Raw genomic sequence first — 15251 nt, 5'->3', positions numbered from 1 at the left:
CAGCCGTCTGTAATCAACCCCACTTGCTTATCACCATGATGGCTCAGCAAAAGGGCGAAATCAAGGGTGAGGCTATCTCTGAAACGCAAAAAAATTCCAAGTCGCAGCAGGGAGGGGAGGTGGCAGCAGTTATCGAATCTCAGTGTCTTTAAGAAATTAAAAGAAAAATCAGTAATCAGAATTCCGTCCTACATAATAAACGTTTCCGTCACGTCATTCATTCTCCACAGCCCAGATTTTTAGTAAACAGTTACTATTGCAACACCTTAAGCACCCAGTGCCTGGCTAAGTACCAAGTGACTTTGAAAAACTCGCTCAGAAGTCAAACACCCTGTCTTTTTTTGTTTTTAATTTGGGGGCCAGGGGGCTTCCTGGAGCCGGTCCAGCAGCAGCGCTGCCCCCCGGAGGAAGGCCTTCCCCCCCAGGCCCGGGCCCCGGGCCCCCAGCCGCCGGCCAGCCGCCGCCGTGTCGTCCCCGCGTCCCCGTCCGCCTCCCGCCGGGCCAAGGGCGCGTCGCTCCACCGCGGCCGCGCGCGCGCGCACACACGTCCATGCATGCATACACAACACACACACACACATACACACGCGCACACACGCGCGCGCGGGCACACGTGTCCCTCGGCACGCAGCCGGCGCACTCTCGGCGCGGCGAGGCGGGGAGGGGGACACGCGCCGCCCGGCCGAGGCGCGTGTGGGCGTGGCCGGGGCAGCCCCGCGGCCGCCGCTCCCGCCCTCCCCCGCTTTCGCTTTGTGCTCACAATGCCGCGCCTGGGAAGCGCTTCCCTGCCCGCGCCCGCGCCGCCGCCGCCGCCGCCGCCATGTTAGGCGCCCTCCATGTGCCCCGCGGCCCGCCGGGCGCTCGGCTCCCCCGGGCCTCCAACGCGGGGACCCCCCCCACCCCACCCCGGCGCGGAAGCCACCGCCAGGGGCCCGCGGGCCGGGCCGTGCCAGCCGCACGCTCGGGGGGCCGAGGGGGGGGAAGCTCCAAAGACAATCGAGACAAAGAAACGTGGGGGGGAAGCCCAGAGGCTGGGGGCGGGGAAGGGGGGGGCAGAGCATGGACGCGCTCGCCCCCACCCCGGGGCGCTGCAGTCCCCAGTCCCCAGCCAACACCCTCCTCGGGCGGAAGAAGCGGGGAGGGATCCAGAACGGCGCCTCGGGGACCTGCTAACGGAGCGAGCAGAGCCGAGGACCCGGGGGAGCGGGGGCCCGGCCCCACGAGGCAGTCGGTTGAGCCCCCCACCCCCGCAGCGGGCCTTGTCCTTTCTCTCTCCGCCGGCCCAAGAAACGGGGTCTCGACTAACGGAGAGGGAGACCAGGGCGCCCCCCTTGTGCCCACTCCTACTTCGGAGGCCACCGAGGCCACGCCGGGGGCAAGCAGGGTCCAACCCGGGGCCTGGCCTGGGAGGGTCGCCGGGGAGGGCCGAAGCCTCCAGACCCTGCCGCCGCCGCCGCCCCCCACCCCCTACCCCGGCCCCGCCAACTCCCGGCACCTTTTTCTTCTCCAGGTTGCGGAGTTTCTTGTCGATCACTCCGAGGATCTGCTTCATGGCCTCGGTCTGGACCGCGCCGGTGCCGGTGGCCGGGTGCTGGGAAGCCGGTGCCGCCGCCGCCGCCGCGGGCCCGGCCCCTGCCGCCGCCTCGCTCCCGGAGGCGCCCGACGGGGGTGGCGGTCCGGACGACTTGCTGCCGCTTCCGCTGTGGCTGGTGGCCGAGGGCATCTTTGGAAGAACCCGTGCGGGAATGAAGATCAAAAAAAGCGGGAGGAAGAAGGAAAAAAAAAAAAAAACAGGGAGGGAGAAAAGGGGGGGGTACACAAGAGCGGCCCGAGTCAGGCGGCGCGGACGGGGCGAGACGCGGGACAAAACGCGCAAGCGGGCGGGGAGCCTGCGCCGAGCCGGTGGGGGGTGGGGGGACGGGCCCCGGCGCGCGCGCGCGCGCCCCCCGCGCGCACCCCCACCGCCTCCCCGCGCGCGCACGCGCGCGCCCCGCCAGGGCAGGAAGGGACGACAGCGCGGGCGGGGGCGCGCGCGAGACCCGCCAGCGGGGCGCCCCGGCCCGGCATCGCGCCGCCCCCACCCCCGCGCCGCGCCGCGCCCGCCCCTCCCCCGCACCGGCCACTCGGGCCCGGCCTACCCGCCCCGGGGGCACCGGGGCTCGCGCGCCGGGGGCGGGGCCGCCAACGGCCCGAGCAACGGTCCCCGCCGGGGCTGCCGGGCCACTGGGTCGCTCTCCCAGGAAAGAAGGGAGAAAGGGAAGGAACGGGGCGGTGGGACTCTCGGAAGCAGAGCAGCAGGGGGGGGCGGGAGGGGGAGCGAGGCGCCGGGAATGGCCCCTCTGTGGGGGCAGGGGGGCGGCTGAGAAGCCGCAGCCCCCCGCGGAGGTCCCAGGCCCTCCGGAGGTAAAGGACACTCGGGGCAGCGGCCCGCTCTTTCCCCACCCCCCCTCCCGTCCAACGCCGCGGGGCCGGGGTGGCGCTCACCGTGCGCGCGCGCGGAGGCCGCTGGCGATCCCGAGTGGGCGGCTGACGGGGCCGAGGGTGGCGGTGCGTTCAGGGCAAGTGTGGAGCGCTCGGTGGGCGCAGGCCGTCTCCCCCCCCCGTGGCCGCTGCACCGAGAGCCGCTTGCTAGTGAGGCGGAGAGAGCCCGGCGCGGGAGGGACTTAGCCAGCCAGCCCTCTGGGGCGGGAGGGGGCGGGCGAAGTGGCGGGCGGGGGCCTTCGCGGCCGGCCGGGCTGCCCGGCGCGGACGCCTGCGGAGAAGGGCGCGGCGGCGGGCCGAGCCGCGCCGCCCGAGCCCCCGCGGGGGGGAGGGCCACCTCGGGGCGCGAGTTTCGCGTCACCCCGGCCAGGCGGCGGGAGCCGGCTTCCCCGTATGGAGCCACCTTGCTGCTAGGGGTCCTTCAGGCGAAATCGCTGGACACCCCCACGGGGACAATAGGTGTCAAGCAGCTGGGGCTGGGGCTGGGACTGCCGGGCGAAGAGCCCTTATTTGGAGGGGGTGGGGGTTGCAGGGGGGGTGGGGGAGGGGGAGGGGGGGCAAGGGTTTCTGGAAGTAGGGGTGCGTGGGATGGGCGGTCCAGTTCCAGCTTCTAGAATTCCTTATGTATGCAAGAGCCAGCAAACTCCCACACCCCAGAAGGTCTTGCAAAAAAAAAGGCGACACGCCGCTTCCCGCACAAAACGGGGATCCGGGGTCTCCCTAGAAAACGCGTTGGACGTGAGCGCGTTGCGTGGCTTTCTAAAAGTCTTAACATTCCGGACTCTGGTTTAAAACAAGCTTCAGTGTTAAGAGGACGTTCAGTAGGCCTGAAGGTTAACAATTCCGGACACCCAACCCCCATTTCAGATGTATCTAAAACTTTTTTGAGATTGAGAGACTGTTGAATGAAATTAAAAAAAAAAAAACAACGAACTTTTCCCTTAGCCCCAAGATAATTATTCCAGTCCTGTCATTAAGACCAGGGGCGGGGCGGGGGGCGTGGCCAGTGAGCAGAAAATTTAAGTGTTCCTTGGAAATGTATTAAAGGGAATATAATCGGTGGGAAAAATCAGCAACTTAACGTTGTGTGACAGCAGTCAATGGCCAATTTATATCTTAAATTCTGTGGAAAAGAGGATTCTACCAAACCCGTGTTCACTCTGGAATAAAATAAATACAGGCAGCTGTGCTTCCTGAGGGATCCGAGAGAGACACAGGAACCTCCAGCCTCAAGATGTTCCAGTTAGCTGCAAAGTGTGTTCATTTACGAAGCTTATTTTGTGGTAGGAACTCCAGTGCGAAGGACTAAAGTGCTACATGGAGCTTGTCTTCTAAGTGGGATGAAGGAAACATAAATAGGGACAAGACGGTGAAGTAGTACAGGGAAAAGAGTGATCGGAAAAGCCTGAGTACAGAGCGAAGGCTGAAGGAAGTGAGATTGAGCAGTCATAATAAAGAATTTAGCCCGTGGAGCCATCTGAGGTGGGCATGTGCTTGGTGATTCCGGCATCAGCAAGAAGACTATAGTCGCTGGGACCCGAGGGGGAGAGGTCAGAAAGGAGAGTCAGTTTTGGCAGACCATTTTGAGATTTAATATTTGCCTAGTGAATTGGAGAGTCTTAATGGGTTTTGTTTTTTTTTTTTTTGGTGGTGGTGGTGGTGGCTCTTTGTTTTTGTTTTTGTTTTTGTTTTGGGGGGAGGGAACACGCCTAGGAATTCTCGGACTGCTGCTGGGCTGGGCGCTCAGGGATCACTCATGTCAGTGCTCAGCGGAACAAGTAGATGAAACTCAGTGCTTCATATGCAAGTACAAGCACTCCAGCCCTTTGGATAACCACCCCCTCCCGAGCCCCTTGTGAATATTTTAAACTGAGGAATGGCATGAAAAACTACAAATTAAGGACCAGAGTTCAGAGGACTCTCTGGGGTACAGGTAATCTTTCCTGGGTTGGCCAGGTGCAAGGCAAGCACCCTACCCACTATACTGTAGCTCGGCCTCTAAATTGGGCCTTTTTTTTTTTATAAAGTTGTTCACAATAATTCATTACACTTGATATTCAAACACCAATCCCACCACCATTGCACCTCCCCACCCCAAATCCCAAACAGCGCCCCCCAAAGCAGAACCGAAACAATTTTGTATTGCTTGTTATGAATAATCTTCTAAAATTGGTTAAGTTGGGCTTTTCTCAAGAGGTAGAAAAGATAAGGGTGCAGCATGAACACATGGCAAAGATTCTCAGATGATGTCCCTCTCACAGCTAAGTATGTCAAGGTCAACACAGTCCTGCTGTGGTGCAGTTCAGAGAGCTCCATGACACAAAACTGGTATCTATAATCCCTACTTGTGGGCCTAGTGGGCCTCCATTTGTTTTGGCAGTTGTATTATTAGCTCACAGTCACATCTTTTTTTTTTTCTTTGTTTGTTTTGGGTTTTTTTGGTTTTAGGGTTTTGTTTTGGGGGGGCCATACCTGACTCAGTGATGACTACTCCCAGCTCAGTACTCCCTTGAGCTGTTCCCAGTAGCACTGAGGATTGAACCCAGAGCTCCTGTATACAGAGCATGTACTCCCGCACCTAAGGCTCTCTGGCCCCATACACATGTTTCTATGCCACTTTCACAGCATAGTTGAGTACTTGCTCCAGTATGGTATGGTTTATAAAACCTATTTTTTTTTCCGCTTTTGGGTCACAACCGGCCATGCACAGGGGTTGCTCCTGGCTCATGCACTCAGGAATTACTCCTGGCAGTGCTCGGGGGACCATATGGGATGCTGGGAATCGAACCTGGGTCGGCCGCGTGCAAGGCTAATGCCCTACCCGCTATGCTATCACTCCAGCCCCTATAAAACCTATTTCATACTTTGCAAAAGTTTGCCCAATCTCAGGCTTAAATGATAAAGATCTGTTCATTTTTATCAGCAGGCTCTGCTCACAGTAGTTGCTCAGTAGATTTTGGGTGATGGAGAAACCAAACCATCCTTGGCATTCCTGGTTGCTATGCCACAGGGAAAGAGAATTCAGGGATATCTCCTGAAATGCTCATACAGGTGGGCTTGCATCATATGTATTCATAGGCAGAGAGTCACCAGACCCCATCCAGCCCTGAGAAACTTGCTATCTTATCACATTATGGTAAACCAGAAACTTGGTGAACCACCTAGCTTTTGTGCTTTCACTTCCTACGCCCACTCCCCTCCTATTTCCTCTGTATTTCTGGTATCTTGCAGTTGTTTGTTCATGTTAGCAAAATCCAGGAAAACCAATAAACTAGAAGCAGTTTAAGTTTAGTCTGACTTCCAGCCCTGCCCAAACCTAATTTGTATTTACTACTTGATAGGTAGCACTATAGCACTGTTGCACTGGCTTCCCGTTGTACATCGATTTGCTCGAGCGGGCACCAGTAACGTCTCCACTGTGAGACTTGTTACTGTTTTTGGCATATTGAATACGCCACGGGTAGCTTGCCAGGCTCTGCTGTGCAGGCGGGATACTCTCGGTAGCTTGCCGAGCTCTCCAAGAGGGACGGAACGAACTTGATGGGTAATTGAAGCTATATTTATGTGAAATTTCAGCCTTACAGTTTGGTTGACCTACAACTCCAATCCCTTTATCATCATACAAGTCTTGCTGAGTGACATTACCAGGCCTTTGAGGTTTATGTGGTTCTTTTTTCCTTTTCTCTTTTCCTTTTTCTTTTTTCTCTGTTTCTTTTTTGGTGCTGGGGCGGGGGGGGGGGCATGGGGGGAGGATGGTGGGACTTCCCATGTAGCATTTCCACTACAGCAATTCTTGGCCAGCCTGGACTGTGAATCAGTGCAAGGACCCCAGGATATAATGTACTTGGGTCTTACAGTGCCAGCACATACCCAGGTCACCCTGGCGGCACTGGGGACCTCTAAGGGCCATACCCAGAAGTGCTGGGGGTCTCCAGGGCTATACCCAGGAATATCAGGGGGACCATGTGAAGTCAGAGATCAAACCAGGGTCTGTGCATGTTAGACATGTACCCTCTCTGTTGTACTAACTCACAGACTCTAAACATTTTTTGCATGGGAAATCCCCACCCCTACCCCCCACTTGGTAGGCAGGAGGCACAGGGGCCTCTTTCAGCGATTCTTGACTAACTGAGCCTATGGATCATTGTGAGGCCCCAAACATGTTACTCTCAGGGATCTGCAGGGCCACATGCAGTAGTGCTTGGTGGTGGGGTGAAGGGAGGAGCGGGGGGAAACCTCCACAGTGGTACCCAGTAGTATTCCGGAAACCATCTGGTGTAGGAATCAAATACAAATTAGCCCCATGCAAGTCAAGCCCCTAAAAACCTATACTATCTCATCTCTCCAGCCCCTAAGGGAAACTTTTTTTTTTTAACCTAAAACCATACAGTAGCATACAGTCACCAAAGAAGCAGGAAAAGTAAAGGATCTTCCCAGCAAAACAATGGGGGAGCAAGTATGTCTATAAGTAACACTTCAGAAATCTTTGGTATGAAGTTATACCCAATTATGGGTTTTTGTTTGTTTGTTTGTTTGTTTGTTTGTTTGGAGATCATACCTGGCAATGCTCAGGGCTAACCCCTGGCTTTATGCTCAGGGATTGCTCCTGGCAGGGCTCAGGGGACCATACGTGGTGCCAGGGATCAAATCTCAGTCAGCCGCTGCAAGGCAAGTGCCCTATCCATGAACCACTGCTACTCTAGTTCTCCAGCCCCACTGGTTCCTTCTCAAAAAACAATTTTTCTTACATTTCCACTTTAGCTGTTCTATTACACTTGGAAAATCAGCGTACTGTTTTTAAAGGTACAATGTACTCAGGATTTTTCAGCTTTTGCAAAATGATTGCTAGTGAATACTCTTCGAAGCTATACTGCCTTCAGGCAGACACATAATACAGGGGTTAAAGTGTTTACCTGACATGTGGCAATTTCTAGTCAATCCCTGGCACCACATACGATCTCCTGAGCGCCACCAGGAGTGACCCCTGAGTCACTGTCACTGTCACTGTCACCCCGTTGTTCATCGATTTGCTCGAGCAGGCACCAATACGTCTCCATTGTGAGACTTGTTGTTACTGTTTTGGGCATACCAAATATGCCACGGCTAGCTTGCCAGACTCTGCCGTGTGGGTAAAGTCACTTGGTTAAGAAATACTTGGGGGGGGGGGGGTGTTGAGACGTTTTTAGAGGTATGCTGGCCCTGGTGATGGGAGGTGGAGTTGAAACTCTGTATGCCAAAGACACTAATTTTTTTTTAATTTTATTAAAGAGCCACGATTTACCAAGTTACTGATATTCTCACTGGAAACACGGGTGGAGGGATGGGTGTTGACTTATTATATGCCTAAACTACTGTTATTAAAGAAAACCCCTGAGTACCATGGATATGCCATCTCCCCGATATAGTGAGCCAACATATTTTGTATTTTCAACATAAAAGCGAAAATTCTTTGACAACATATACTGATGTTTTGGTTTGAGGGTACACTCATGTGTGCTCAGGGTTTGTTAATTCCTGGCTCTGTGCTCAGGGATCACTCATGGTGACGCTCAAAGTGCCATAAATTCTGCTGACTGTCAAACCTAGATGGACCTTCTATATTAACTTGCTGTTTCTATTTCATTGTTTCTCAGACTTGTGATTTTGCCCCACAAGGATCTTTGGCAATGTCTTGGAGGTATTTTCAGTTGTCACATTTTTGGGGGAAGTGCTACTTAACATGTAGTCCGTAGGTGCCAAGGATGTTTCTAGACATCCTACAGTATACAGAGGCAACACAACATTCATTCAGCCAAAATGCCTACAATGCCGAGATTGGGCAACTTCGGTTTTGAAAGCCAAAAATGTTGTTTATTCCAGCACTTCAGTAAGTACAAACGTTAAGATGACACTGGCAAAAAAAAAAATAATAATAAGTGTCTTTAGAAATATAGTGTGAAAGAACACAAAAACTGAGCCATAATAGACCATGAGCTCGCATCTTGGCAGCAGATGTATAACCATGCTCATATATAAACTTTTTCCAGTAATACAAACTCACTGTGAAGAAAAATCTGAAGGAAAGAATTTCCTGGGAGAGGAGCAATAGCTCAACCGGCTGAGCCTATGCTTTGCATGAGGGAAGCAGCTACTTCATGGCCCCCGGAGAACTGCTGGGAGGAAACCTGAGCACTGAGTCATGAGTAGCCTCTGAACACCACTGGGTGCCCTTATCCACCCCACTTCCACTTCCAAAAAAAACCAAAAAAAACTTTCATAAATTGACAACTGCTCTACAGGTTTTTTTTTTGGTGGGGGTGGGGGGTGGGGAAGGTGGGGATACATGGAGCATACAGATGGTGCTTACTCCTGGCTCAGGGATCACTTCCTGGGGGTGATCAGGATAGAACTGGAGTTGGCCTAGAGCAAGGCAATCCCCTTAACCTTAATCCTGGTGCTATCTCTTCCAGCACTGCATAAGCTTTTTTGGTTTTTTTTTTTTTTAAAGGATTGTTTGTTTAAGCCACACCCAACAATGCTTAGTTGCTGGCCTCTGCACTCACGAATTACTCCTGACAGTGCTCAGGGAACCATATGGATGCTGGGAATCGAACCCAGGTCAGCTGCATGCAAGGCAAGCATCTTACCTACAATACTCTCTCCTTGGCCCTCTATATGCTTTTTTAAACACTTAATTTTGGACCACACTTGGTGATGCTTAAGGATTATGCTTGGCTCAGTATCTTGGAGTCACTATGGCTCCCCTGAGGGACCATCCGGTGCTAGGAATTGAACTAAGCCTCCCACATACAGAGCATGCCTACTAGCCCTCAGAGCTCTCTCCCAGTCTCTCGAGCAATGTTTTTGGACAACAACCAGCAGTGCTCAGGGCAGGGCTCAGAGGACCAGCAGCCAGAGATCAAACCTGAGCCAGCCACATATTCAGACAAGTGCCTTAACCCCTGTGCTACCTCTCCGGTCTCAGCCCTCTACCAACATTAGAAGGAACAAAACTGGAGGCCTAAAAAGATGGTTCAGAGTAGGATTCTTACCTTACATGCAGCCAGCCTGGGTTTGATGCCCCCCCACAGTTCTAAGTACCTCGAGAAGTGATCTTTGAGTGTAGAGCCAGGAGCAAACCCTGAGCCTTGATGACTTGTGGCTCAGAATCAAAAACAAAAACCTGATGTATCTTAAAGGTTTCTAAAGTATGAAGGTAATGGGGCCAGAGAAATAGTACCGTGGATAAGATGCTTGCCTTGCATGCACCCGACAGCAATTCGATCCCTGGCACTCAGTGATTCCTGAGCGCACAGCCAGGAGTAACCTCTGAGCATCCCTGGGTGGGGCTCCCCTCCCCTCAAAAAGGGTATGAAGGTAATTATTCAGGATTGTATAACTGGCCAGAATACATATTTAAAGAATACCTTTCACACTTAACAGCAAAACACTCCTTATATTAATTATGTATCCTTAGGGTATTTATAAAGTTTTGGGAGTCGATTAGTGTTACTTAGAGAAATATGAGGGTGGTGGAAGGAGGAAGTATTTCAGAGAATACAGGTTTCTCAGGAGCAGGGAAAGTGTAAGTCTCGCATTGAAATGTAGGCAAATCCCTCAGGTGGAGAAATGTACCAATAAGTTACAAAAAGAAATTATACATCTCAGGTGAAGATGCAGAGGACCCTTGGGGCTGGAGCCCACAGCGGGTAGGGCGTTTGCCTTGCATGTGGCCGACCCGGGTTCGATTCCTAGCATCCCATATGGTCCCCTGAGCACTGCAGGAGTAATTCCTGAATGCATAAACCAGGGTTAACCCCTGAGCATTGCCAGGTGTGACCCAAAAAGAAAAAAAAATGCAGTATGAGACAATGTATGGAGTATCACAATTTTTTTAAAATTTTTTAATCTTTTTTTTTTTTTTTGCTTTTTGGGTCACACCCAGCAATGCACAGGGGTCACTCCTGGCTCATGCACTCAGGAATCACCCCTGGCGGTGCTCAGGGAACCATATGGGATGCTGGGATTTGAACCCGGGTCAGCCCAATGCAAGCAAGATACCCACTGTGCTATCACTCCAGCCCCAATTTTTTTACTCTTAAGAGTAAAAAATTTCAACGGTCTTTTAAGCTCTGAGTTGTAAATGACCTGAGAAGTTTTAGAAAGAGGTTGGAGTTGAGTTCCTTTCTTTTTTCCTGTGTCGATTTCCAGTGTGTGTAGAATTGCAAAGCAAGGCGTTAGGAAAGACCCACCCCACACTTAGTTTCTATTGTGCTGCCTTTCTCAAAGTGGGCAAGGCCCACCAGCCTGAAGGTCACCAGGTGACAGGGGGAATTTGTGCAAATGAAGACTCCCAGTCTCCAGCCTTGATTTATAGTACCTGCAACCCAGAAGCTGAGACTTCTGAATTTCGGAAACCAGACTACACCTTTGGCCCACTTAAATTGTTTTTGCGGGGCCTGAGAGATAGTACAGTAAATAAGGCGATTGCCTTGTACACAGCATACCTAGGTTCGATCCCCGGCATCCCATATGGTCCGCCAAGCCGCCAGGAGTGATCCCTGAGTGCAGAACCAGGAGCATCACCGGGTGTGGCCCCAAAACCAAAAGAAAATTGTCTTTACTCCATACAAGGAATGCACTTACTTTCATCAAAACATCCTAGACGTTCACACAAAAACTCCTCTTTCCATGGTTTTCTTTCATCCTTCTTCCAGGAAGTGCTGTGAGGCTCTCTCCAGAAGAGCCTGTTAATGATCACCCCGTAGATGGAAAAGGACAGCAGAGGGTTGCTGATTCAGGAAGGAATTCAGATTCCAAAGCAGGAGAGAAAATGGTAGAGAAATATGCTGAGTGGAGTTCAAGCAGAGTGGTGAATGAAGGTTAGGGTAAGAAGGAGCGTGACACAGCAGTTCTACAGTGCCTGCTAATGTCTTTTATACTGGGAAAGCTGATGACAAAGGAAAAAGGAGGACATTGAAATGAAAGCGGTTAGTGTTAAACTTTGAGCAGACTCAGAATCACCAGGGGGGCTTAAAACCTTTCTTGCTCAGCCCCGCCCCAGCAGTGTGACTCTGTGTAGCCACATTGTCACTCACATTTTCCGCTAGTGTTGATGTTCTTTAGGACAGAAGATAACAGGCTAAGGGTGGTGATTGGGGAGAAGGTATTTCTCTATTCAAAGTACAGAACTACTGGAAATTATAAACATTTTTTGTTACATAAATTTTAATATTTTTTTAATTTTTTTTTTTTTTTTTTTTGCTTTTTGGGTCACACCTCGCGATGCACAGGGGTTACTCCTGGCTCTGCACTCAGGAATTACTCCTGGCAGTGCTCAGGGGACCATATGGGATACCGGGGATCGAACCCGGGTCGGCCGCGTGCAAGGCAAACACCCTACCCGCTGTGCTATCCCTCCGGCCCATAATTTTTTTGAGAACAAGAACAGAAAGTTAAATTCGAATTCTCTCCCTCCCTCCCTCCCTCCCTCCCTCCCCCCCCCCCCCTCTCTCTCTCTCTCTCTCTCTCTCTCTCTCTTTGGAGTACCTGGAATTAAACCCATGTAAGGGGTTCCACTCATGGACATAAGACAAGTGCTCTCCCACTGCGCTACTCAGATCTCCCCATTTTTTTCTTTTGAGTGTTAAAACTATTGGAACAAGAAAGAAAACAGAAATGAAGAAATTTTTTTAAATAATCAAAAGGGCTAAAGAGATAGTACAACGGGTATGGTGCTCGCCTTGCACATGGCCAACCCAGATTTGATCCCCAGCACTCGGTATGGTCCCCCAAGCACCTCCAGGAGTAGTTCTTGACGGGTGGGAGTGATAGTATATCGGATAGGGTGTTTGCCTTGCACACGGCTGACCCAGGTTTCATGAAGCACCCCCTATGGTCCCCTTAGCACCGCCAGGAGTCATTCCTGAGCACAGAGCCAAAAATGACTCCTGAGAATTGCTGGATGTGACCCAAAAAGCGAAAAGAAAAGAAGGAAGGAAGGAAGGAAGGAAGGAAGGAAGGAAGGAAGGAAGGAAGGAAGGAAGGAAGGAAGGAAGGAAGGAAGGAAGGAAGGAAGGAAGGAAGGAAGGGGGGGCAATTCTTTAGTATAGAGCCAGGAACAACCCTTGTTGCTCATATCACTGTATCACTCTCATTCCATTATTCATCCATTTGCTTGAGTGGGCGCCAGTAACGTCTCCATTTGTCCTAGCCCTGAGGTTTTATTTTACTTTATTTATTTATTTTTTATTGTTTCTCTTGTCAAACTTTTTTTTTATTTTACTAGTGAATCACCGCAAGGTAGAGTTACAGACTTACAAACTTCCGTGCTTACATTCCAGTCATACAATGGTCAAGTATCCATCCCTACACCAGTGCCCATTTTCCACCACCAATGGTCCCAGCATCCCTCCCACCATCCCTACCCTATTCCTCCTCCCCCCACCCCACCCTGCCTCTGTGGCAGGACATTCCCTTTTGTTCTCTCTCTCCTTTTGGGTGTTGTGGTTTGCAACAGAGGTATTGAGTGGCCATCATGTTTGGTCTGTAGTCTGCTTTCAGGGTGCACCTCCCATCCTGAATGGATCCTCCTAGCATCGTTTACTTGGTGATCACTTCTCTAACTGAACTGCTTTTTCCCTCAGTATGTGAGGCCATCTTCTAAGCTGTGGAGTAATCCTCCCAGTACTTATCTTTAATAATCTTGGGTGTTAATCTCCCGTTCTGTTACTTTATATTCCACAAATGAGTGCAATTTTTCTATGTTGGTCCCTCTTTTTCTGACTCATTTTGTTTAACATATTACTTTCCATGTTGATCCATCTATATGCAAATTTTATGACTTCATCTTTTCTAATAGCTGCATAATATTCCATTGTGTAGATGTACCAGAGTTTCTTTAGCCAGTAATCTGTTCTCGGCCACTCGGATTTTTTCCAGATTCTGGCTATTGTGAACAGTGCTGCAATGAACATACAGGTGCAGATATCATTTCTACTGTACTTTTTTGCATCTCCGGGATATATTCCCAGAAGTGGTATTGCTGGATCAAATGGGAGCTCAATTTCTAATCTTTTGAGAATCGTCCATATTGTTTTCCAAAATGGCTGAACCAGTTGGCATTCCCACCAGCAGTGAAGGAGAGTCCCTTTCTCCCCACATCCACGCCAACACCGGTTGCTTTTGTTCTTTTGGATGTGTGCCAGTCTCTGTGGTGTGAGGTGGTATCTCATTGTTGTTTTGATCTGCATCTCCCTGTTGATTAGTGATGAAGAGCATTTTTTCATGTGCCTTTTGGCCATTCGTATCTCTTCCTTGAGAAAGTTTCTGTTCATTTCTTCGCCCCATTTTCTGATAGAGTTGGATGTTTTCTTCTTGTGGAATTCAGGCAGTGCCTTATTATGCCCTTGATATCAACCCCTTATCAGATGGGTATTGGGTGAATATCCTTTCCCTTTCTCATTCTGTAGATTGTCTTTGAATTCTGTTTGCTGTGTCTTTTGCGGTGCAGAAACTTGAGATTTTAGCAGCCTCCCTTTATTCGTCATTCCCAACGGTGCCACATTGGAGGCTCTTGCAGGGTCAGGGGAATGAGACCCATCATTGTTACTGTTTTTGGCATATCACATATGCCACAGGGAGGTTGCCAGGCTCTGCTGTGTGGGCAGGATACTCTTGGTAGCTTGCCAGGTTCTCCAAGAGGGAGGACTAGATGACAATAAGAGGTCTATTGTCTTCCAGGAGCTTTGTTTTATAGTCTCTGGATCTTGGCCACTGATGGGATTACAAGGCTGCCAGGGGCAGTTTGTGGGTGTGACTGCCTACATATTGGAAAATGGGGGATCTGGGTGGAGGAGGCCCAATCCAAGCAGGCTCGGAGATCTCAGCCCCGGGTCCTGCATACATGGGTTCCTCTACCGGTTCCTTCATGCGTGAGACTCGTCCGAGCATGTGGAGAGTGGCCTTGAGCGTGGTTGTGGCTGGGTTCCTGAGGTCTTTGGCTGCCAGGGCTCTGCTCAGGTCAGGGAGGGAAACTCAACTTGCCCCGCTCCAAGGGGCCCCGGTGAAGACAGCCAGGCGCGGGGCCAGGAGACTCTGCCATTGCTTATATATATATTTTTTTTTAATTATAATTTTTTAATTAATTAGGTCACACCCAGCAATGCACAGGGGTTACTCCTGACTCTGCACTCAGGAATCACTTCTGGTGGTACTCAGGGGACCATATGGGATGCTGGGAATCGAACCCAGGTTGGTCGCATGCAAGGCAAATGCCCTACCCGCTGTGCTATCGCTCCAGCCCCTAAGGAGCCCTTTTTAAAGTGTACAATTCAGTGGTTTATAGTTTATCCCCAGATGCAACCATTATCTAATTTTAGTACATGTTTAAAATCACACCAGCCTAGTTCAGGGCAGCTTTCCTGTTCTGTAATTAAACTTTAGAACAGTAAGATATGGGCTAGGGGAGATGATTGGGTAAAGAGTATTTCTTTATTCATTTCCCTCCCAGCCTACAAAAATGAAAAAACGAAAAAGAAAAGAAAAAAACACACTGAAAAGTAACTTCTACCCATTTTGCAAACATGTCCCATTTATTTCTACCCCAGCCCTGACTCACACTATTCCTTGTCTATGGGTTTGCCACTACTAGGTAGTCAGATGGCTGGACCCATATAGTATATGGCCTCTGTGCCACATAGGTGTGTTTCATTTAGTATAATTTTTTTTCTTTTTGGTCCCAGCGATGCTCAGGGGTCACTCCTGGCTGTGCACTCAGGAGTTACTCCTGG

The 15251-nt window shown here is 50.9% G+C and overlaps 1 protein-coding gene and 1 non-coding gene across 2 annotated transcripts in view; one reads left to right on the top strand and one right to left on the bottom strand.

Moving 5' to 3' along the window:
- Positions 1–2682, bottom strand: part of CAPRIN1 (cell cycle associated protein 1) — a 49277-nt gene extending 46595 nt beyond the window's left edge. Inside the window, exons 1-2 of the mRNA XM_055141953.1 lie at positions 2485–2682; positions 1496–1723 (exon numbers count right to left, since the gene is read on the bottom strand). Of these exons, the coding sequence (XP_054997928.1) occupies positions 1496–1723 (228 nt within the window). The 5' untranslated portion in view covers positions 2485–2682. The remainder of the gene's footprint in view (positions 1–1495; positions 1724–2484) is intronic.
- Positions 2683–14845: 12163 nt separating this feature from the next.
- LOC129406327 (small nucleolar RNA SNORA36 family) lies at positions 14846–14980 on the top strand. The gene has a single exon (XR_008630934.1). It is a non-coding gene; the product is annotated as a small nucleolar RNA SNORA36 family (small nucleolar RNA).
- The last annotated feature ends 271 nt before the right edge of the window (positions 14981–15251 follow it).

This window comes from Sorex araneus, chromosome 6, assembly GCF_027595985.1.
Source record: "Sorex araneus isolate mSorAra2 chromosome 6, mSorAra2.pri, whole genome shotgun sequence".
In the NCBI taxonomy this organism is placed as follows: Eukaryota; Metazoa; Chordata; class Mammalia; order Eulipotyphla; family Soricidae; genus Sorex; species Sorex araneus.
This window is presented reverse-complemented; position numbering and strand designations above follow the sequence as displayed.